We start from the raw sequence: 22,522 nt of genomic DNA on the forward strand, positions 1-22,522 counted from the left end.
GGGCCCGTGGCGGTGCTGCGTGCGTGCGGCTCCGCACAGCGGCTGGCGGATGTGGGGGGGCCCCGGCAGCCGCCGCTTGTTGTTTTTCCCTTTCTGCTGCTCTAACCATTTCTTCGCAGCGGCGGAGCCGGAGGCAGGGGATGGGGGATGCTGCCCGCCGCCGCCCCGGGGACCCGGCCGCGGCCCCGCTCTCGCCGTGGGCAGGGATGGGCTGAACTGGCAGTCTCACAAACCTGTCTGAGGAGTTCCCCTGTTTGCAGGGATTAGGGAGGGAGGCTGGGAGCGCCCAGCCACGGGGCAGGGGCTGAGCCGGCCTTGGACCCTGGGCCAGGGTCCCGCACCGAGGCCGGGAAAGGGCAGGAGCCGGCCAGCGCTGGGGCAAGCGGGCGGGAAGGGGTTATGGGCTTCACCCCTTGGGACGCCCAGCTGGATTCAGACACCCCCCCCCCCCCCCCCCCCAGTGCCTGACGTCCCTCCCCAGTGCCCTAAACCTGCTTCTGGCACCCAGAGCGGCTCCTGCCCTGCGGGCTGGCGCAGAAGGGGTGCGAGGCACGGCCAGCCCCTCGCCGCCGGGGCCGCGTGGCCTTGCCTTCCCCTCCAGCGCGGCAACACCCCAAGGACGTCGGAGCAGCCTCCTCGCCCGCCGGCGCCGAGCGTCTCCCCACTGCCCCGCGCTGCTCGGGGGCTGCCGGCCACCCCCGGCCCGGCCCCGCTTCCCTACTTCGGGCAGCGCAGCAGAGTCCGGGTCCTTGTCGATGCACCGGGGAGCTGCCTGCAAAGACCGTGCTCCTCCTGGTACAGATGAGGGTTTGTTTTGCTTTGTCCCCTGCCTAAGGATGAATTTTGCTCAGCTGGTTTTTCTCCTCCCTCCCTCCCTGCTGCGCTCGCCGTGCTTGCAGCTGCTTTCGGGATCGCTCTGTTCCCGGCTGCGGCTCCCTCCGGTACCGTTGCTGCCCCAGGCTGTGCGTTCGGGCAGGTGATGAGGGGTGTCTGCTTCGCTCCGGAGCAGGCAGGACTGGGCTTTTCACAAGTGCTTGAAAACAGGAGGTATTTGGGGCACTTTCCTTGCTGAGGAAGGCCTGGCCCCTCTGCAGCCCCTGCTGTGCCTGCAGCCCCGCGCTGCACGCGGCCCGGCGATGCTCTCCGCCGCGCGCTGAAGCTCGCTAGATAACTGCACAAACTTTTCTTTTGCTCCAGTTCTGAGTGTCCGCGTGGCTCCAGCCGTCCCCGTCGCTGGCAGCGCGGCCGCGGGGTCCCTCTGCCCGCAGGTGCGTGCTCCCGCGCCCGCTGCCGCCGCCACGCTGGCCGCGGCGGGGAGCCTGGACGTGTGGGTGCCGGAGACACGGACCTTCAGCCTCGCCGACTACGGTGTCTTCGGGCTGATGCTGCTGGTCTCCACGGGCATCGGGCTCTTCCAAGCCCTCTCCCGGGGCGGCCAGAAGACCTCAGACGACTTCTTCACGGGGGGCCGGCGGATGTCGGCGGTGCCGGTGGGGCTGTCGCTCTCGGCCAGCTTCATGTCGGCGGTGCAGGTGCTGGGGGTGCCGGCCGAGGCGTACCGCTACGGCGCCAAGTTCCTCTGGATGTGCCTGGGGCAGCTGCTCAGCACCCTGCTCACCGCCCTGCTCTTCCTGCCCGTCTTCCACCGCCTGGGGCTCACCAGCACCTACGAGGTGGGTCCCCGGGGCACACGCGCGCGGCAGCCCCGCGAAGCCCGGGCAGGGATGGAGCGAAGGCGCCGGGGCTGCCGGCGCCCTCCCTCCACGCCGGCCCTCTCCTCCCCCCCCCAGTACCTGGAGCGGCGGTTCAGCAGGAGCGTCCGGCTGTGCGGCACCGTGCAGTACGTGGCGGCCACGGTGCGTAGCCCGCGGGGCGCGCCGGGGGCCGGCCGTGGGGCCGTGCCGCCGCTGCCGCCGCCGCCGCCGCGGGGGCTTGCTGCCGGCCGCGCTCGGCGTTTCCCTTGGCCCCGGAGGAAATGCATGTGCGCTCGCACTCGCGTTCGCTGCGGTTCCTCGTTCAAAACAAATAACGCTGCGGAGGGGCCTTGCGGGGACGCTGTTTTGAATGAAAACCCCAGTGTTTTCCATGCGCTCAGACACTGTGTTTGGACACGGCGCGGGAGCCGCAGCACGTTGGCCCCGGTCCCGGCGGGGCCGGCTCTGATCCCCACCGACCCGGCTCTCCGCGCCGGCCCCAGCCTCCTGCCTGGCCACGGCCGCTCCGGCGCCGGCCCTGACCCTCCTTCTCCCGCAGATGCTGTACACCGGGATCGTCATCTATGCCCCCGCGCTGATCCTCAACCAGGGTATGGCAGCGCCCCGCTCCCTGGCCCAGCCCATCCCAGGGATGCTCTCCATTGCAGACGGCTGAGTCCGTTTTTCCCCAAAACTTCGTCCCAGCTCCAGAGCTCTGCTCAGCACCTCGGTTTCTCCTTTAGTGACCGGCCTGGACATCTGGGCATCGCTGCTCTCCACGGGAGCTGTCTGCACCTTCTACACCACCATCGTGAGTGCGGGAGCGGGCGGCCCCAGGTGCCGTGCGGGATGTGCCCCGGTGCTCACGTGCGGCCCTGTCTCCTGCAGGGTGGGATGAAGGCCGTCGTCTGGACCGACGTCTTCCAGGTCTTCGTGATGCTCTCGGGCTTCGTCGTTGTCATCGTCCGGGGGATGCTGCTGGCCGGGGGCCCCGCCAGCGTCCTGGCCATCGCGGCCAACGGCTCCAGGGTTAACTTTGACGAGTGAGTCCCTGCACCCCGGTGCGCGCCGCCTGGCCAGCCCCGGTCCCCATGCCGGGGAAGAGCCGCAGAGCTGTCGGAGCGGGGCTGGTCCTCCCGAGCCCACGCCGGCCCCATCCCGGGGCTGCCGGCCACAGAAGCTGGGTGCTGGGGTGGCCATCCAGCGGTGCCGGCCGGGGCTCACCCTCGCCCTGGCCGCGTGCGGCTCCGCCAGCTTCGACCCCGACCCGCGGAGCCGGTACACCTTCTGGACCTTCCTGCTGGGCGGCACGCTGCTCTGGCTCTCCATGTACGGCGTGAACCAGGCCCAGGTCCAGCGCTACGTGGCCTGCAGGAGCGAGAGGGAGGCGAGGATGTGAGTGTGCAGGGCTCCACAGCCCGGCACCGGGCTCGCGGGGAGAGGGGCTGCACTGGGGGGGGAAGAGCACTCCCAGCCTGACCCCCTCAGGGACCCCGATCCCGGCCCCACGGGGCTTCCCCCGAGGCTGCTGGACAGACCCGACACCCCTGCATGAACCCTGCACCCCTGCATGGACCCCGCACGCCTGCATGGACCCTATATCCTGTGCATGGACCCAGCACCTCCTGCATGAACTCAGCACCCCTGCACTGACCCAGCACCCCCTGCATGGTCCCAGCACCCCTGCATGGACCCTGCACCCCTGCATGGACCCCATATCCTGTGCATGGACCCAGCACCCCCTGCATGGACCCAGCACCTCTGCACAGACCCAACACCCCTGCATGGACCCCGCACCCCTGCTCAGAGCCCAGCTCCCCAGTGAAGATGCGCATCCCCTGCCAGTCCTGTTGCTGCATCGCGGGAAGCCCTGCCGTGCTGGGCAGGCGATGGGTGAGGTGGCCGGGGAAGGGGCACAGTCCCCTGGGGCCACCGGGCCAGGCTCTTCCCCGTGCATGGGCAAGGCTGGCGCGGCGCCCGTCCCCCGCGCCCGGCCGGGCTGCGATCTCGCCTGTGCTTGCAGAGCGCTGCTGGTGAATCAAGTGGGGCTCTTCGTCATCGTCTCCAGCGCGGTGGCCTGTGGCATTGTGATGTTTGCGCTGTACAAGGACTGCGACCCCCTCCTCGCCGGCTACATCTCGGCCCCGGACCAGGTACCGGCCCCCGCCGCCGGCAGCCGGGACCTGCCCTCTCGAGCGCCAAATTGAGGGCAGCGAGGCAGGAGGTGGAACGGAGAGGCAGGACACCTGGGTCCTCGTCTCAGCCCTGGCGCAGGGGGGTCTGGGCTCCACTGGGGAGGGCAGGGGGCCCCGAGCCCGGGCTGGGCTCCTGCCTTCACCCCCTGATGCAGCCATCTGCCCCCTCAGTACATGCCCTACCTGGTCCTCGACATCTTCGAGACGTACCCGGGGGTGCCGGGGCTGTTCCTGGCCTGCGCCTACAGCGGGACCCTCAGGTGAGGCTGGGGCTCTGCCCCACGGCCCCCCGCAGCGGCAGGGCTCCCGGGGAAGGGGTGCGCGGACCCCTCCGGCCCCATGCGCCGCCCCTGCCCGAGCACCGCCACCGCCGCGGGGCTCAGCGCTGCCCTGTGCCCTCGCCCCAGCACGGCCTCCACCAGCATCAACGCCATGGCGGCCGTCACCGTCGAGGACCTCATCAAGCCCAGGATGCCCGCGCTGCCGCCGCGGAGGCTGGCCCTCGTCTCCAAGGGGCTGTGTGAGTGGGGCCGGCGCCGGGCACGTGCCCAGGCTGCCGTGCTGCGCCGTGCTGCGCTGCAGTGTGCCGTGCCATGCTGCACCGTGCAGTGCCATGCCGTGCTGCAGCATGCCGCGCCATGCCACGCTGCACTGTGCCATGCCACGCCATGCCATGCTGTGCTGCACTGTGCTGTGCCATGCTGTGCTGCAGCATGCCATGCCACGCTGCACTGTGCCATGCCACGCCATGCCATGCTGTGCTGCACTGTGCTGTGCCATGCTGTGCTGCAGCATGCCATGCCACGCTGCACTGTGCCATGCCACGCCATGCCATGCCACGCTGCACTGTGCCATGCCATGCAGTGCCTTGCTGCTGCAGCCACCTTGCCTGAGCCTTCCCCATCTCCTCTGCAGCGCTGATCTACGGCACCACGTGCATCACGGTGGCAGCGCTGGCCTCCCTGCTCGGTGGTGGCGTGCTGCAGGTGAGCTCCGGCGTGCAGGGCCAGACCCAAGCGTGCTCTGCCGGCTCCATCCCCTCCGGCTCTGCCTGGCCAAGCACAGACCCTGCCACGCACCGCCAGCTGCAGGAGGGCCCTCGAGCTTGCTGGGAGCCATGGGGCTGCCAAGGCCTTGGGGCAGCGCTGAGCTCCATCTCCATGTCCCCGTCCCCCCCCAAGGAACCCTCTGGTGCTGCTGGTGCCATGCCAGGCTCCTGGGGGGACAGAGCCAGGGGGGACGGGGACGGGCCAGGGTGGGCGACGCATTTCCCAGTGGGGCAACGGGGCAGAGCTTGCCGTGCATCTTCCAGGGCTCCTTCACCGTCATGGGGGCGATCAGCGGCCCGCTGCTGGGAGCCTTCATCCTGGGCATGTTCGTGCCGGTGTGCAACACTGCCGTGAGTCCGGCGTGGGGCCAGGGTGGGTGCCGGAGCCGGCCGGGGGCTCTCCGGGCGCAGCATGACCCTTCTCCTCCGCCACAGGGAGCGTTTGCGGGCCTGAGTGCTGGCTTGGCCCTCTCCTTCTGGGTGGCCGTGGGAGGCACCGTGCACCCACCCAGCGCCACTGCCATGGGGGTGCTGCCGGCCTCCGGAGCCCTCTGCCCGCTGCACAACCGCAGCGCCGGCGCCAACGGCACCATCCTCCTGGGCCCGCTGCCCCTGCGGGAGCCTCCCCCGGCCCCGGCACGGTGAGCAGCGTGGGGCTGGGGCATGGGGGCAAACGCACGCGGCTGTAACGCTGCATCACTCGCTTGTCGTCCCCGTGCTGCCTGCTCCGCCGGCAGCAACAGCGCAGCTGCGGCACGCTGCGACGGTGCAACCCCGCTTCGCTGCAACGGTGCACCCCCACTTCATAGTGATGGTGCAGCCCTGCTTCACTGCAACGGTGCTTTCCTGCTTCGCTGCAACGGTGCATTCCTGCCTCGCTGCAACAATGCATCCCCACTTCGCTGTGATGGTGCAGCCCTATTTCGCTGCAATGCTGCATTCCTGCTTCGCTGCAACGGTGCATTCCCGCTTTGCTGCAATGATGCATCCCCACTTTGCTGCAATGCTGCTCTCTTCGCAGGCCGGCGATCGTGGGCGACTTCTACGCCGTGTCCTACCTGTACTACGGGGCGCTGGGCACGCTGGGCACCGTGGCCGTGGGGGTGCTGGCCAGCTACCTGGCAGGTGAGACCCGCGGGAGGCTGGGGACGGTGCAGCCGATCCGGGGAGGGGTGCACGGAGCGGGGAACGGGGCGCCTGCCCCCCCCGCCCCCCCCCCCCGCAGCCGCCCCTTCCCGTGGCACCGGCTCTCCAGCAGGACGGGCCGAGCGGCCGCCCCCGGGCGTGCTGTGGTGGGATGTGGCGAAGCGGACGTCCTCGGTGGCTCCCACGGCGGAGAGGCTGCCCAAGGTAGGCGGCGGCGGAGCCGGAGCCGGGAGGGAGGGCATCCCCGGAGCCAGCAGCTCTCCCAGCCCGGCCCCTCTCCGCAGGTCCCCGGGGGCGTCCCCGAGCTCCCTGCCACCACCGGGCTGCTGCAGGAGACTGACGTGTAGGGCCCATGCTGAGCCGGGGGCAGCCCTGGACAGCGGGAATGCGGGGACGCTTCCCCATGGAAATACATCCCCCCCCCCCCCCCCCGAGCCCCGGCGGCCGCTCCCGGCCTCCCGGCAGCAATAAAAGCAGTAAAGCACCCGCGCTCGGCCGGGAGTGTGTCTGGCTCTGCTGGTGCAGCCGGACCGGCACCGCAGGGCTCCCCTGGGCACGGGGCCGCGGGGTGGGGATGGGGACGGGATGTGCGTGGGAGCAGAACACGCAGGAAGGGGACACGTGAAGGCATGGGGCACCTGTGGGAATGGGACACACATGGGCACGGGATGTGTGTGGGAATGGGACACGTGTGGGCATGGGACACGTGGGAATGGGACACACATGGGCATGGGATGTGTGTGGGAATGGGACATGCGTGGGCACGGGACATACATGGGCATGGGACACATGGGACTGGGACACACACAGGCGTGGGACGTGTGTGGGAATGGAACATGTGTGGGCATGGGACATGTGGGAATGGGACACGTGGGAATGGGGCATGCGTGGGAATGGGACACGTGGAAATGGGGCCCGTGTGGGAATGGGGCACACGTGGGAATGGGACAGGTGGGAACAGGACACCAATGGGAATGGGACACACGTGGGAATGGGACATGCATGGGCACAGGACACCCGTGGGAATGGGACACATGGGAATAGGATACATGTGGGCATGGACACGTTTGGGAATGGGACATGTGTGGGAATGGGACACACATAGGAATGGGACACGTGTGGGTACATGACACATGGACATGGGACATGCGTGGGCATGGGACATGTGTGGGCACAGGACACGTTGGAATGGGACATGTCTGGGAATGGGATGCACATGGGAATGGGTCACACATGGAACACGCGTGGGAATGGGACACTCATGGACACGCGTGGGCACGGGACACGCGTGGGAGCGCAGGCCGGGAGCGCCCCACGACAGCCCGCCGCGGCACCCCGGAGCGGCAGCAGCGGAGCGGCCTCGTCCGCGGCCCCGCCGCGCTCTCCCGCTCCTCGCGCCGCCATCTTCGCTGCGGGCCGCGCGCCGCCATCTTGGGGCGCCGCCACGGGGAGGGGCGGCGGCGCCATCTTTGTGCCGGGCAGGGGCGGGCCGGGCGAGAGGGAGCCGTGTTCCTCCCCCCGCCCCGCTGCCCGCCGCCTGGCCCGCCCCGGGCGTGCGCTGGCGTGTGCGGATGCTGCCGTGCGGCTCGCCGCCCCCTCCGCCGCCGGGCTTGGCGCTGTGGCCGGGCCGAGGCGGGGCGTGCCCGCAGCAAAGATGGCGGCGGCGCCACGCGGGCCGTGAAAAGCCGGCGGCGGGCGCCGCTGCTCCCTTCTCTCACGGCGGGCGGCGACGGCGCGTCGCTGTGACGCGCAAAGCGCGCGACGGCCGGCGCGGCGGGGACCGGGTAGGAGCGGGCCCGGGCGGCAGCGGGCCCGGGCGGCTGGGCCGCGGCCTGCGGGAGGGGAAGGGCCCTGGCGTGAGGCCTGGCGGTGATGGGGGGAGGAGACGGGGCAGAGGGAGGGTCTGGGGGGCGATGGGGAAGGGCGCGGGGGCGATGAGGGCTGGGGTGAGGCGTGGAGGAAGGCCCGGGGGGGACGGGGGATGGAGGAAGGCCTAGAGGGTGAGGGGGGGATGGAGGAAGGCCTAGGGGAAGACGAGGGGACGGAGGAAGGCCTAGAGGGTGATGGGGGAGGACAGAGCTAGGCCTGGAAGGTGAGGGGGTGGGGGGAAGGCCCAGGGGGTAATGAGGTGCGAGAGGAAGACCAAGGGGGCAATGGGGAGGAAGGGCTGGGGGCGGTGAGGGTGGGCAAAAGCTAGAGGTTTGGGGAAGGGCTGGGGGAGGAGGTGTCAGCTCCCGAGCAGCATGGAGGGGGGCACGCAGAGGCCCCGGAGATCTCGGGGGGGGGGAGCAGGGCTGTGGGGGGCTCTGCAGGGCCCCGAGGGGATGGTGCTGGCCCCTTGGCATGGGGCAGGGGTGGGGGTCCCCTCAGGGAGGGGTCCAGCCTTTAGGTTGGTAGTAGCATGGGGGGGTGGACGTGGAGTCCAGAGCATCCTGACCCCCCCCCCCCCCAAATGCATCGTGGGCGCCATCTCGCAGCCTTCACTTGGGGCCTGGCCCAGATCACAGGGTTCAAGAAGGGTTATCTGCATATATCAGGGAACAGAGAAGATTTAATCCAGCCCAGACTTTTAAAAAGCTTCTGATTTGAGTAATAAACCCAAAATGGTAGCCCTTTTTTGTTGCTTCTTGTGTCATATATCAAATACTTATCTGCTATTAAAATAAAGGCTTGAGATCCAGTACTTGGTGTCTATATGGGCAGCGTGCTGAGGAGGAGAGGCCTTTTATAGTGTCTAGTTAATTTTCTTTTCTGGCTCCTGTTTCACCTATTTTTAGTGTTTTGGATTTTTTTTTTCTGTGTTGATGACGTAGGTGAAATTAATACAGCATCTCTATGTGGCCATTTATCCAAGTTAAACGTGACCATATGGGCGTGTTTCTGTATAATTAGTCAGAGGGCTTGATATAGGGTTTATGTTGCGTTATCCTTCTGCTGGTAGCAGTAACTTCTCCATAACTTACCCGCCCTAGAACCTGCTAGCGAAGGCATCCAGCTTCATTTTGACTCAGCAGCATAAGTTTGTGGAGAGTATTTTGGTTCGCAGGGCAGTTGTGCTTTTGACTCAGTACCAGGAACCCAGCAGTTTGATTCGTTGTGGTGTTGCACCACAACAGATAGGTGGGAGGGATTGTTGCCAATTTACTTATAATCCAGGGGGAAGTGAGCAGAGTTCTTCCTGGGTGAGCTATAAGACTGCTAGATCTGTTCTTTCCAGAATTTTGAAACGCCCTGAAGCAATAACAAAAGGGAATTTTCATGCTCTGGGCTCAAGCTGTTCCTGCTTGTCAAGGGGTTATGGTAAACCTGAGATCCTGGCCAGGGCAAGGATCTTAAACTGTGTATTTGGTTTCCTCCTCCTCTGCAGAGCACCTTGAGTGATGCCCAAGAAGTTCCAAGGTGAAAATACCAAGTCGGCTGCTGCCCGGGCAAGGAAAGCTGAGGCAAAGGCAGCAGCCGATGCCAAACGCCAACAGGAGCTGGAAGATGCCTACTGGAAGGATGAAGACAAACACGTGATGAGGAAGGAACAAAGGAAGGTGAATTGCTAGACAGGTAGAAGGGGAACTTCTAGCTGATCTTATGCTAAGCCCTTGAAATTCAAGTTTACTTAAAGTATTGCTTCTGTTCCTCTGTCCCAAAGCTGCAACTGTCTCTCTAAACATTGTCCTGCACTTAGTTTTCCAGCAAAAAAGCTGGAATTGGTGTCTTCTCTGGAAGCTAAAAGAAGCAGAGTGTGGGAGTAAGTGTAAGCTTTGATGCATAATTCAAAGATCCTGTAAATCTTAGAGCTATGTTCCCGAGGGAGACAGAAAAAGCTTTATCGTTGGAATCATTTAAAATTGATTTAGTAAGTGATCAGAAACCCTGCTTGTAGGGCTTGATTTTTGACTAGGCAGTTCTTCATCTTTTTTTTCCTTTTCTTTCTCCTTCTCCAAAATCAAAAGAAAGTTATCAACAGGGTTAAATATAAAAGGGTTTCCCCCACCACTTGGTGTGCCGCACATGTGACATGTCTCAAAAATCCTCTCGGGTTTAGTCTCATCAGCCTGCTCCGCCCTGAGTACATATTTGCCTAGGGATTCAAAAGAACAGGACAGTTCAGTGTTAATTTCTGCGTTATTGTTTTTAATATTATCCTGATGTACCTTTCCCATTATGTTTCCTGTCTCTTCTCATCTGACTTACCGTAGTTAAACTGCAAAAACTTAGTAAGCTTCATCAGTGCTACACAAATCTAGCTTCTGGATTTGTTGGTTTTCTAAAAGCACAATGTTTGGTGACGACTCAGCTTGCTTTTCCAAAACAATTTGTTTACCCTCGTACTATCTAGACAGGAGTTTGTCTGATGTCATAAATGGAATTTATGGGGTTACTGGTTTTGCTCTGCTTAAGTTCTATGTATATAAGCTCTTTGGTGCTTATTGAACTTTGTGTGTTGCTACTTAAGCGCACCGGCCAAGCAGCAGGCAGGAAGCCAGCGTGTCCCCATGACCTTGATAGCTTTGTGCTGTGTGCGTTTGTTTGAATTCACCCCCCTAACATGTGTCTTGACATTTGGAATTTGGAGTCTTGTGTGCTGTTCCCAAATGCAATCCTGTAATGCTGCCTAATTACTTCCTGGAACATTACTGTTCTGCTTAGGGTTTTGCTAACACTGACCTATTTTAATGGTCTTCCAAAGCAGCCTCCTGCAGGCAAGGGGCATGGGAGTCTTGGATGGGCAAACTGTCATGAGCTTGAACTGTTAACTGCAAAGTCAGGGTCCACCTGATAGAGCCTCAGACTGCGTTTTAGAAAAGTCAGCGAGGTGGCTTTCACTCGACGCCAGCTCCTCTCGCTACTTCAGGCTTCACTGGTGGTCCTGCAGGATTTCTGGCTCTTCTTAAAAAGAGAGAGAGTGCAGTAAGGATCTGAGAGAGCAATTGCTGCCAAACTGGTGTGTGGGAGCAGCACCTGCCCAGCGGTGGGGACAGGCTGTGCTTGGGAGCTTGGCACTCAGCAGGGTGGACCAGCCGCAGGGGTGAGGTCAGCCCTGCTGCATCCTTTTTCCTCCCCTTGTGACTCTTACAGCATGTTACTGCTTATTGAATAACTTCCCTCCAACGAGAGCTCACCCTGTCCCTCCATCGCCTGGGTTTGTGAGGCTCTCCCTAGTGAAATTTTAACCTTATTGGAGAAGTGAAGAAGAAAAACTGAGTGTGAGCCTGGCAGTGTGTGGCTCGGAGCCTGCGGCCCAGCTGGAACTGAATGCACGTGTGTGTGTGCAGGTGGACAGCTCTTCTCCCTCGAGGGCAGCCGCGGTGAGACCTTCCGCCAGCAATTGCATCAGCGTAGCCATAGTCTCTAGGTCTGACTCTCACCTGTGTTTTAGTACATTTGTCTCTCAGGAACCCCCTGCGGAGCTGCAGCTCACAACAGCAAGAGTCTCCAACTCGGATGAGGAAGCTGTCCTGCCAGAAGGACTCCGAGCACAACTGTACCTGCCCTGGGGCTCTTCCTGCTGTGGGTGCATCGCACAGGGCTGGGGGGTTTAACCCATCGAACTGCAAGAACCAGAGCAAAGGCTGGGCATTTGTCTGCCGGCCACGTGCTCATCTACACAAGCGTGAGTGGGTTGTTGGGGAAAAAGCAGTGAAACTTCTCCAGTGCTTCTCCAGTGCCATCAGACCTGGAACGTCTCCACAGAGAACAGAAGAAGCTGCCTCTGCCCCACGGTATCCCAGCAGGGAAGGGATGTACGAGTCAGGTTGGTAAATGGCTTGCCATCCCCATCTTAGAGGAGAACAAAAGCCAAAGCACTGACAAGAATCAAACTTCCTTGGATAAGTAGCTGTTTCACGGGTGGTGCTGGCATGGAAATAGCCCTGCTGGCCGCAGCCATATGCTGTAGGAGGGACTTGTGTTGCTCTCAGTTACAGCACGCGGAGGAGGATATTACAGTATGTGTAGGAGGATGTTCTCGGCATCTTGGGGAGTCAACGCAAGAGCAGCTCTTCCCCAGCTCTCCAGGCGATGGCGGTAACACATTAACTGCTCTGCAGCAAGCCCCGTGCATCACCTCTGAATTCCTGCATAATAAGGAGGCAGGAATGAATGCCTTTGGGACATTACCCAGCAGGGCATATATTAAAACCAAAACGCGCATGCCCCTTTTAATCTCTTTCCCCCCAGCAGATGACCAGCAAAGCCTCAGTGAAATAAATGAGAATGTAACCCTCTATTTCTGTCAAGCTGCTGCCTCGCTGGACCACTTCAGGGTTTTGTGGCTGTGTGCGTGGCAGTCTGGTGGTCTTGCTTGAGTGGTAGCAACACACGTCATGTGGTGCAACATTAATATTTGGGTGTAGGGAAGCTCAAAATGCAGTGCCTTGCTGATGTGATATTCGTTGTCACCGGATGATGACTGTCCTGTTTCCTTTAGTTGTGTTTTGGGTTATTGGTTTTTGGTGTTTTTTAACATCCCCCTCCCAGGCTCTGAGATGGGTTTTTGGGGCTGGTCTCTGCTAACAGAGGATGACACTCATTTAGCGGCTCTGTGATGCATAAAGGAACATCTGAGCTAATATCACCAGTCTGCAATATGTGTATTCCTTCTCTGGCACTTCAGCACAAGTCACAGTTTGTTACCTTCCCTGGAGAGCTCTGGCTGGAAAGCACAAAATCTACTTCGTTTTTGTTGAAAGGCTCTGGGTTTTACCTAGATAATGCTTTTCTTTTCACATTCAGGTATCTTCAGCCTTCCTTCCTTCCTTCCCTCTCCGTTCTTCTTATGCAAAGTTAGACTGCCAGCTCCGAGGATGACACTCCTAATCAGCTAGATCAGTGTGTTTCTTTCTCTCTGTGCAATTAGCTAAAGTGGGTCTGGTGGTGGAATAGCCACGGATGCATTCTGGGTGAGGCTGCAGGCAGACTTGGAAGGGTGACAAACCATTAAATAGGCTGGAGCGTTACGGGAAGAAAGGACTAGTGGAGTCTCTGTCAAGGGCAGCGTTTGCTTCCCGTGAGCAGCCATGCCGGGCAGAGGTCTCCCTGCAGGATTCAGACCTTGCTCTCTCTGGCGGCCTTGGGTTTAGCCGTGTGCCCTGTGGTTGTGCGTGGAAACATCTCACTGGCTGGGACTGCTGCTGTGGTTGAGATGAAACATGTCCATTGGAAGAACACAGCCAAGTTCCCCGTCTCCTTCCCATCTCCAGCCTGGGCTGTCTGGCTAAGGCAGGACAAGGCCTTTTACCCATCGAGGCTGTATTTTGACTGGGCTACGTTCGCCGAGTGCCCTGACTGTGGAGACTCCAGGAAATCAGTTTCTTGCTGTTGTTCACCAGCTGCTCAAAACCCCTTTCCACCTTTGCCCAGCATACTGTGGTGTTGGCAGTGCTATATTGCTCCCTTGCTTTGGAGGTCTCTTCTATGGCTTTGCTCGGTGCCGCTCTGTGGGATGGAAAGAGAGGGCATATGGATCACATGGAAGCAAGGAGACTTTCCATGCTAAAGTATGGAAGGTCTGGGGAAAGATTCAAGTTCAATGCAGGGTGAGCAGTTGTGCTAAAGGAATTCAGATAGCCCACAGGAGAGCAGTGACTGTTTTGGTATCTGAGTTTTGTCTTTCTCGTTCCTGTTAGCCTCCGTTTCAGGGTACGGGGTGGCGGCTCTATGTACTGACAGATCCAAACTGCAGTGGTATCACAGGCAGGCGAATTATGACTTTTTCTCTCCCCTCCTCCTCTAATTCAGTTCAGAATTACTCAGCTGTGAGCACCAGCTCTTACTCAGATGAAATGTTAAACAGATCAAATGACTGTTCTCTCCTCTTTGGAGGACGTCTGTATAGTACAAGCTTCACAGTACTGAAATCCAATGGCTTGAATGAGAAAGGCAGGGGACAGTGATGTCGTGGAAAGAGCACCTGATAACGTAAGGCTGGGGCTCAAACCCCACAGCTGACTTCCTCTCCGGCATCCCTGTGATGTTTGCCTTGATTTCCTGTGGGCCCAAGAAGGGGTATGTTTGATCTTGCCCAAAAGCTCTGGTCTACCTCGAGAGCCCTGCGAGCACTTGGACATACTCCAGATCGCTTATGCACCTCTTTCTTCTGCCTGCATCAGGTTTTGCATTGCTTTGCCCTTCTGCCGTGTGAGAAGCAGCGCGCTTTGCCATGCTGGCAGCATGCTCTCCAGCATTCCTCAGGCTTCCCGTTAAGAGGTTGATTGGGAGCACTGCTGCTTCAATTGACCACTTGCTCTCAAAGCCATGTGCGTGGGACCTTGTTCTCCTTCCACCTAGCAGGTGGGAAGCTGTTCTGAAAGCTAATGAATTGTTCCTTGCTCAGACAGTTCTCTGCAGGGCTGGAAACTAGCATTTTAAAATACAAATTCTTGTGAACAGAAATGTCCGGCTAAAGAAACCTCACCCCCTGCTCCTTCCAGTGTCCTGCTGAGTATAGCAATGTTGAGCGAGAAAATTACTCATTTCCCTTCCAGTTTTCTAATAGCTTTGCTACATGTTTCATTTAGAGAAATCCAAGCGTCCCTTTCATCAGGACGCTTAAGCTGATTCATTGCACTGACATGAAGGATTAGTTTGGTTTGGCCTAACCTGAGAAAACTTTTCAGAAATGACAGCTTCAGGGCCCCTTGTGCTTCAGGATCAGAGAGATAAATTATGCATGCAGTGTAAGAGAAGTCTGCTGTGTGGAGCTGAGACACCGTGGTAATGACCTACACAGACGCATCCTTGGCCCACAACCTCGTCTCTGATAGGTCTGGAGAGGCCTTCTGTGAAGGATGCATCTTGACCTCTGCGTTACAGCAGCCCATTAAGAAAGCCACCAGGAGCAGCTCTGGGATGCTGGCTCTGACGTTTTCAGGGCTTCGTGCTCAGGCACTCGCATGCGAGCCCGATTGCTCCATTTCAGCTCCTGGTGCCGCCTGTGTTCGTGCAGACTGCTCAGAGCGGCTGTGGTCTTGTGCGCTTTTGAACGCGAGGGAAGGTGTGGAGCAGACTTGGAAGTGATGGGCTGCAGGGGAAACCTGAGCATGTAGATCTTGCAAGCCTTGCCTTGTGCCAAATTAGTAACGGTGCAGCTTATTTACTCACTACAAATAGAAACTCAATTATAAATGCCGGAGAGCGGAGAGTAGCTTAGTCCAATGGCTAGAGGAGGGAACGGGAGGAGAGCAGTAACTAGAGGTCCTCTGCAGCATCAAGTGCAAGAAGGCGGCTCTGCACCCTGTTCGTGTCTCCGTTTCCTCTTCATTAAGTGGATATGTCCTATCCGGAGAGTTTTATTTGAAAGGAGCTAAAAGCAGCAGAGCATTATCCTTGAATTTCTGCACTGTCAGATCATCATCCCAGATGGGGTTGTGTGGTGTGAAACAGACTGCTGAGTTAGCTGGCTTGTAGGACAGTTCTCCTGTAATAAGCAGGGGTAAAAGATAAGCTTCTCTAACTATAAATAACATTTCTGTACTGAAGTATCTTGCTCTCCTCCCTTAGGTCATTAGTACTTGTGTATCCACACTTTATCTGTCTCCTGAATTATGCAAACCACAGCCAGGCCTGTAGCCTTGCTAAGGTGTTCCCTGTGCCAGCAGTTCCTTTGCGTTACCTGTTTCAGTCACACCTGAGCCTCAGACAGGACGAGCAGGAAGGGGACAGTTTCTCTTTACAGTAATCCGTGTTCTAGATATGATACCAGTATCCCGAGTGCACCGTGCTGCTTCTCCTGCCTTCGCTTTGCATCTAATTAAATGACTTGCTCTTTCTGAATGCTGCGTGTTCAGTGATTTCTGCAGGTGGAGCTCTTACAAATAGCACTCGGACAAGCGCTGCCTTGCAGGGAGCAGCGGGTGACCAAGTGGCTGCCTCACTGCGCTATTTCATGTGTCAGCACCGTGTCGTCACCCCGAGCTGCGTGCAGCCTGCCACGTCCCGCGGCCTGCCGACGTGTTCCCTTGTGGGACCCAGTGTGGCTGCCGGGGGAGTCCTTTCGCAGTCCCGCCAACCTTAAACAAAGTTTCTGACCCTCCTGTGAACCAAGGCACATTCATGAGCCTGACAAAATTTTCTATGCTGGAGCTTGAAATTGTTGGGAGCCTTTGGAGCTGGCACCTCCTGCGGTGCTGCTGGCACCCCTGGCTCCTCTGGCATTCTGAGCCAGGCAGCTGGTCACTCCTCCTCCTCCTCCCTTGGCAGCCCCTGGAATCGGTTTCCGCTTCACTGTCCTCTGCGCACATTCCTACTGGCAGCAGAGCCCCGTAAGCTTTAAAAGATACGCTGTCCTCCTGCGCTCTGTTATGGGGTGATAGGGAATTGCAGCACTCGGCAGCGGGTTTGTTGTGCCCCTCGGGGTAAAGAGGGGAATGCACGTGGCCCCCTTTCTGTTTTGGCACAGTGATCTCTCCAGTTTTATTGCTTCTCCTGCTTTCCTCCTTAACACTGCCTGGTGTTTGAGTAGATTCTGGTGGCTGAGCTGGAGATCCTGGCTGGAACTGGAGCTGTCCTATGCTGTGTTAAGTGAAGGTGGGCACAGGAAGGAGAGCACCTGTGGCTGCTCTTGCCCAGGTATATCTTTGTGTATAAATTGTTAGTGCGAAGGGAGAAAGGTAGTCTTCTCCCTCCTCTCTGGGGAGTGGCTGAAGTCCCTGCTAATCTGGGAGGCTGAGTAAATTTGTTTACTCAGTCTTTACTAAGAGAGGGAGAGGCCCAACAGGAAAGCAGTGGGTAGGGAAAGGCCAGGTCTTAAGTAAATGAGTTGGCACTTTGATGTCACGCACGGTCCAGTTACCCTGGCGTTGCATCTCAAGGCACTAGCACTAAGCACTTAATAGCCAAGAACTTGAAGCCTGCCAATTGTAATAAAAGCTTCATCCCTGTAATGGCTTTTTTCCCCATCCTTGATCACAGCTGCTTGGAAGTGGAGGCAGGCAAGTCTTCCCCTTCTCAGTCTGGATGGAAAGGCCTGGTCCTTATTGTGGTTGATGGAAGCAGCAGCTCTAGGGCATGCTTTGATTCAGTATTTGTGAGCTTCAATACTGTGTTTTGATGGGTTTTACTTTAAATTCTTGAGCTGCGAAGCGACTTGCAGTTTTTTTAGTTAAGTCTTAAAACCCAGCCTTTTTTACTGTCTCTGAAGTGGGCCCTACCCTGACATCCTTAAACACCGATGAACACGACAGCTTGCATTACTACTACAGTTGTTTTGCTGCACAGCTTCTTTTGAGTAGAACCCGTTCTGTTAGGGCTTGATGAGTTAGTTGTGCCAACCTTGTGAATAATAGATGAGACCCATAATTAAGAGTGTCCATGTAACTAACCTAAATATGAGGTGCTCTGTGGCCTGTGACACAGACCTAGACAAAAAGATGCTCTTTTGTTGTTTCTTTTTTTTTTTTTTTCCTAAAGCTTATGAACTTTGGGAAAGGAGAAGAAAAATCTTGAAATCAAAGTGCTGAAAACCCCTGAGGGCCTGTTGCATGGTCAATTCTGGCTGAGCTGTAGAGGACAAAGTGGCTCTTAAACTCCTTGCGTTAATTTGAAAGTGCTCCACCAGAGCTCGGTAGCTGGGGGAGTTCGGTCTAACCCCCTGCCCTGGCTCTTAGGGAGAGTGTGAGCAAGACCTGAGAACGAGTTCAGCCTCTTGACTGGTTTGTCTCAAACAACTGCTGAACTTTTAACCTCCAGCCACTTATTAAAATTAAAGTGGAAAACTCACCCCGATTGTCAGCAGTCCTGGCTGGCACTTTGTGCTCCTTCTCAGCAGCGGGGTTATGTTTCGCAGCACTGACATCACGGGGAACCAGTGTGTGGTTGCAGACGGGGCAGGGACTGAGGAATTATTGTTCAGAAGGGGCAGGCCAGGCTATCGTTGCTTTGCTGGAGGTCTGGGGGGAACCGGCCAGCATCTTTTCCTATAAAGCAAGGTCTGTGCTCCATTAGCTGTGGAAATGAGGCGCTTGTTTCTTTTCAAGCGGCTCTTTCCTGCTCCTGTAAGGGATAGTTTGATCCCTCTGCTGTCTGCTGGGGCAGGTGAATGAGGGCAGTAGGGACAGAGGTGACTTGGTTCTTCTGCCCTTCTAGGAGGAAAGGGAGAAGCGGCGGCTGGAGCAGCTGGAGCGCAAGAAGGAACTGCAGCGTCTGCTGGAAGAGGAAGACTCCAAGCTGAAAGGGAAGTCACCCAAGCAGGTCACTCCAGGCAAAGTCACCAGGGCCCAGATTGAGGAGACAATCAGAAAAGACCAGCAGCAGAAGGAGAATGCAGACACAGGTTTGGTGCAGCCCTTCCTTAGTTCCATAGAAGAAAGACCCTGACTGCCGTGGGGGGCTGGGGAGCGGAAGGGGGGACTGTTCCTTTTTGATCTACAGTCACTGAAGGAAAGGTGGTTTGAAGGCTAGAGCACCCTGCAGTTATTCTCTCACAGTGCCGTGTGCTTTGCTGTGTCTGTGTCTAGCCCCACACCTTGAAATGAGGAAAAAGAAACCTCCTGTCACCTTTGGGGGAGAAGCAGAGAGCTGCAAAGCAGGCACTTTTAATTTCCAGGATGCTGGCTGATGTGTGGCTGTAGATTTGAGTCTTGCCAACGCTTTTTTCAAAGTGCTTGTCAGTCAGATGTTTGGAAAAGACTGCCTCTTCTGAGGGTTTTTACACAAATTGAACTTAACTTTTAACATTTTCCCTATCCTCCTTCCTTTTGTGCAGTGGAAAAGGAGAAGACTCACTTGGAGGTTCCTTTGGAAGAGAACATCAACAGAAGGGTGTTGGAGGAAGGAACGGTGGAGGCCAGGACGATTGAAGATGCCATTGCTGTCCTCAGGTACTTGGCTGTGTCACGGCAGCGCTCCCCTTTGAAGGGGTCATTTTCCTTATGAGAAGTCCTGCAGCTGTTCCCTTCCCCAGAACTGGCATCCCATCCCAGCTGTCTGAACTTCTTTTCACACTTTGACTGCAAATTTTCATCTCAGCAGCAAGAACAAGACATTTCTGCTGCCTTCTGCCCCTTGAAATAAGCTCTGACCTTCTGTAGCGGGTATTTGAAGTGGGTAGGGAAAGTATCGTGGGGTATTCTACTTTATCAGCCAAGTTATTCTGTATTCACTTTGTTGCGCTGACAGGGGATCAGAGCTGGGCGAGGGACTGGTGCCTGCAGGGAGGTGTCTCTGATGCGTGTCTGTGTTTCTGACAGTGTTGCCAATGATCTGGACCGGCACCCTGAGCGCCGGATGAAAGCTGCCTTCACTGCTTTTGAAGAGGTCAATCTGCCGCGCCTGAAGCAAGAGAACCCAAACATGCGCCTGTCCCAGCTCAAGCAGCTCCTCAAGAAGGAGTGGATGAAGTCTCCAGAAAACCCCATGAACCAGAGGCACAAGGCTTACAACAGCCAAAAGTAGAACTAGAGCTGATCATCCCCCACAGACAGTGGGCTGGAGCCCCAGGGCTTTGCTCGGGTGAAAACAGGAGGCACAAGGAGCCTCCTCTCCTTTGTTTCCCTTCCCCACCCCCATTTTCTGTCTCTTCCTGTTCTTGGATTTAAGATAAGCATGAGGCCAGAGCTCACCTTGGACCCTGCGGTGTCCTGCCCTCTCCACTCGGAAGGCCTGTCCCTCGCATACTCACCTCTCCGCAGGCAGCTGGTGCAGTGTGACCTGGATGGACTAACACTACCTTTATGCTTTTGAATTCGGTTGTTGTGTTACAGAAAAGCTACTAACTTGCGTACAGATCTTCGGTAGGGGCAGTGCTTGCACGGTGCACACCCGCACTGCTGCCTGCCAAGGTAGAGACCCCCACGCTGCCTAGCACCATGCATTTAACCCCCCTCACAGCCTGGACCCGAGCCGAAGTGCATTCATCCCTGTCTCTACCATGACTGCACCGCACCCTTGTTTGCAAGAATTCACCTTGCAGAACGCGTCACGAGAACAGCGCGAGGAAGGCACCTGCGTTCTGTTGCTCATGTCATGTTTGGCACTGGGATGTTCCTCAAGAGATTCCAGACTCAGATTGGTGTTGACCCTGCGTCCTGCTGGCCACTTCTCTTGATTTTTGACTGGTAGCGTGTCGGATGGGGAGGAGGAGCCACAACGCGAGTAGAAGCTCTGTCAGCGCGGTGTTGTATGGAAGAGAAATCTCCTGCTGCCCCTTGAAGACAGGAGGCTGAAATAACCAGCGCGCAGCACAGCGCGGTCCCTGCCTTGTCTCTGCAGAGCGCGAGGCGCCAGACTTCTCTGCAACTTTCCTGGTGGCCTCACAACGCACACGGCGAGTCCTGAGCCTCATGTGTCACTGGTGGGACAGGAGGGTTCCTCGTGGGGCTGCAACCCAGCACTACGCAAGACCTGTCCCAAGAAGAGAAGCTGCTGCTTCTCCCATCACTTCTCCCCCTGCCTGCCCCCGGCTCAGGCGAGGAAGTGCCCTGTGAGCCTCTGGAAGGGGATGTGAAACTGTCGGCTCAGCAGCCCTCTACCTTGGACAGAAGGCGCTAATGTGGCTCTGTACGCTGCCTGCGCTCCCCTTCGGCAGGAGCCCCTTGCTTTGTCCGCTGGCCCAGCCTACAGTACTGCTCATGATTTTGGTCAGCAGGTCTCGCTGCCCCTCTGGCAACAGTGCGCAGGATTGAGGTGAAGGCAGAGAAGAAACCAGTGAGCTCCCTTTGGAAGGCCGTGGCAGCACCCAGACAGGGAGCGTGGCTGGAGAGGCTTCGCCCCAGGAGCCACGGTGGAGTCCTGCCCCTTGCCTTAATCAAGCGTTTGGTTTTCCTCTCTTCCTTCTCCCCTTGCAGATTTGTTCTAGCCGCCTCCTTTGGCATGAAATACCCTGCCTAGGAGGCCACCCCAAATCGAGACCCTCGACGAGGTAGCAGCGGAGGGGAGGCCTCCGACACCCACCAAGGTGCACTGTCTCCTCTGGCCCCCTCCAGCGCGGGGCTGAGCACTGGTAGCTGGCCGAGAGCTTCGCTGAGAGCAGCCCTGCGGGATCCCTTGCAACACGGCGGCTGGGTACTTGGCTCCGTCGCCCTTTGGTGCTTACGTGTGTATATAACTAGGGCTGCCAGGCCGAGACCCCCTGTTGTGGGGGACAAATTCATCGCCGATGTGGCATCCTGCAGCGATGCTCTGGGTTGGCAGCTCAGGCTGGGGTTTCTTCTGATGGTACTAAAACAGGGTTTGTCCTGTACTGGGTAACTGGACAGCGCGCGGCGCTGCAGCCTTACCCCTGCTGAGGATCGCCTGTAAGCAGGTGGGAAGGGTAGCAGGAGTGTCTCATTTAAAGGCTGCAGAGGCATTTGCACTTTGGCAGTGAAGGGATTGGAGAGAGCAAAAACTCACTCTGAAACCGAGATTCTCCTGCTGTTCTTAGCTCCTGCTCCTGGTTTTTGTGGCTCTCCCAGGCCCTCTCTGTACCCTGCTCACGTTTGTTGCGGAAACAGAATGGAAAAGTTGGGCCTGCCCCACCAATGTTTTCTCCTGTTCAAGCAAGTCCAGCTGGTAAAGATAGGGAGAAATGCACACGGTGTCTCCCCTTTTTGTGAGAAGTTTGTTGTGTTTGAATTCAATTAAAAATGGAAAAAAAAAAATCTGTTAACCTATTGAAGGAATAAAGTGTTGGAAAAATGCTGGCGTAAATCCCCCTTCCCTCTCCTTTTGCATTTGTCTTTGCTCAAGTAGGAGAGAGCTGCTGTGACGCTGCTGTGCATCTGTCTCCGTAGCCAGAGCCTGGCAGAGGCAAGGGGGACCCTTCCTGAAGGAGCCGAGTTGCCGGCCGGCCTCCTGTGAGTGGGGTTTTCCTTCTCGTGGCTATCAGCTGGTGAAATGGCTGCTGGCTTCCCGAAAGAGCCTCGGCCTGGGGGTGACGGGCTCCGTTTTCCTGGCTTGCTCTTGGGGAGAATGTTTCCACTCTCTCCTAATCCTCTCTGAAATTGCTCTTAAAAATCCCGGTGACATTTCTCTGCTGAATGGCCTTGCAGTGCGGCTCTGCTGGGGGGTTCAGGGGACACGTTCTCCATGGCCTCTCCAGCAGCTGCAGCCTTGGTTTCTGGTAAGGAAAGTGGCTCCGCGCGAGCGCAAGGCTCTTGCTCCAACATTTTGGCTGTTCACGGGCAGGCTCGCGGCAGTTTCCTGCCCGGCACTAGCTGCCTGCCCAGCCCGACCCCCGGGGGCAGAGCTGGCGGAGGCGAAGCAGAGGCGAGGCAAGGCGCGGGGAGCTTTGCTGGCCAAGTCTCAGCTGGAAGCTTTGTTGCGAGGCAGAGCCTCGGAGCTGCTCTTTGTCCGGTGGGCGGCACGAGCAGAGGGTTGGCGCGTCCTTCCTCGCTGCCTGGCTTGGATCTAGCCGGCGCGGTGCAGATTCGGAGGCAGATAGCGCGAGGGCCAGTGCATGCGCATGGGGCTGAGGGGGGGTCACAGCACAGTGCCATGTCCAGGCAGTTTGGGGCCAGGGCAGCCAC

General features: G+C 58.1%; 2 protein-coding genes across 11 annotated transcripts; both read left to right on the forward strand.

Moving 5' to 3' along the window:
- Window positions 1-535: 535 nt before the first annotated feature.
- Window positions 536-6,508, forward strand: SLC5A5 (solute carrier family 5 member 5). Of its 7 annotated transcripts, none has more exons than XM_067312627.1 (16): window positions 536-807; window positions 1,198-1,673; window positions 1,791-1,856; window positions 2,254-2,305; window positions 2,438-2,505; window positions 2,583-2,737; window positions 2,949-3,089; window positions 3,718-3,847; window positions 4,061-4,149; window positions 4,297-4,409; window positions 4,805-4,875; window positions 5,202-5,288; window positions 5,373-5,578; window positions 5,959-6,062; window positions 6,196-6,287; window positions 6,368-6,508. In XM_067312627.1, the coding sequence occupies exons 1-16, from the start codon at window positions 756-758 to the stop codon at window positions 6,428-6,430; spliced, it is 1,965 nt and encodes a 654-aa protein (XP_067168728.1). In that variant the 5' UTR covers window positions 536-755; the 3' UTR covers window positions 6,431-6,508. The 7 variants fall into 7 exon arrangements, with proteins under 7 accessions (XP_067168728.1, XP_067168729.1, XP_067168733.1 ...); XM_067312628.1 differs by having other exon boundaries at window positions 536-795; XM_067312633.1 differs by having other exon boundaries at window positions 778-807; window positions 1,533-1,673.
- A 1,249-nt stretch (window positions 6,509-7,757) lies between these two features.
- On the forward strand, window positions 7,758-21,704 carry CCDC124 (coiled-coil domain containing 124). Of its 4 annotated transcripts, none has more exons than XM_067312597.1 (5): window positions 7,758-7,867; window positions 9,451-9,622; window positions 18,162-18,348; window positions 18,781-18,895; window positions 19,265-21,704. In XM_067312597.1, exons 2-5 carry the CDS (start codon window positions 9,464-9,466, stop codon window positions 19,467-19,469), a joined length of 666 nt encoding a protein of 221 aa, XP_067168698.1. In that variant the 5' UTR covers window positions 7,758-7,867; window positions 9,451-9,463; the 3' UTR covers window positions 19,470-21,704. The 4 variants fall into 4 exon arrangements, with proteins under 4 accessions (XP_067168698.1, XP_067168699.1, XP_067168700.1 ...); XM_067312598.1 differs by lacking the exon at window positions 7,758-7,867 and adding an exon at window positions 7,874-7,939; XM_067312599.1 differs by lacking the exon at window positions 7,758-7,867 and adding an exon at window positions 7,905-7,952.
- The last annotated feature ends 818 nt before the right edge of the window (window positions 21,705-22,522 follow it).

Source organism: Apteryx mantelli, chromosome 30, assembly GCF_036417845.1.
Source record: "Apteryx mantelli isolate bAptMan1 chromosome 30, bAptMan1.hap1, whole genome shotgun sequence".
NCBI lineage: Eukaryota > Metazoa > Chordata > Aves > Apterygiformes > Apterygidae > Apteryx > Apteryx mantelli.

Bases quoted from the DNA above. Each gene is read 5' to 3' on its own strand.
- CCDC124 (XM_067312597.1), top strand. From the start codon at position 9,464: ATGCCCAAGAAGTTCCAAGGTGAAAATACCAAGTCGGCTGCTGCCCGG. The intron at 9,623-18,161 runs GTGAATTGCTAG...CTGCCCTTCTAG, and splicing joins TGAGGAAGGAACAAAGGAAG to GAGGAAAGGGAGAAGCGGCG. The intron at 18,349-18,780 runs GTTTGGTGCAGC...CCTTTTGTGCAG, and splicing joins GAAGGAGAATGCAGACACAG to TGGAAAAGGAGAAGACTCAC.
- SLC5A5 (XM_067312627.1), top strand. From the start codon at position 756: ATGCACCGGGGAGCTGCCTGCAAAGACCGTGCTCCTCCTGGTACAGAT. The intron at 3,090-3,717 runs GTGAGTGTGCAG...CTGTGCTTGCAG, and splicing joins AGCGAGAGGGAGGCGAGGAT to AGCGCTGCTGGTGAATCAAG. The intron at 5,579-5,958 runs GTGAGCAGCGTG...CTCTCTTCGCAG, and splicing joins CCTCCCCCGGCCCCGGCACG to GCCGGCGATCGTGGGCGACT.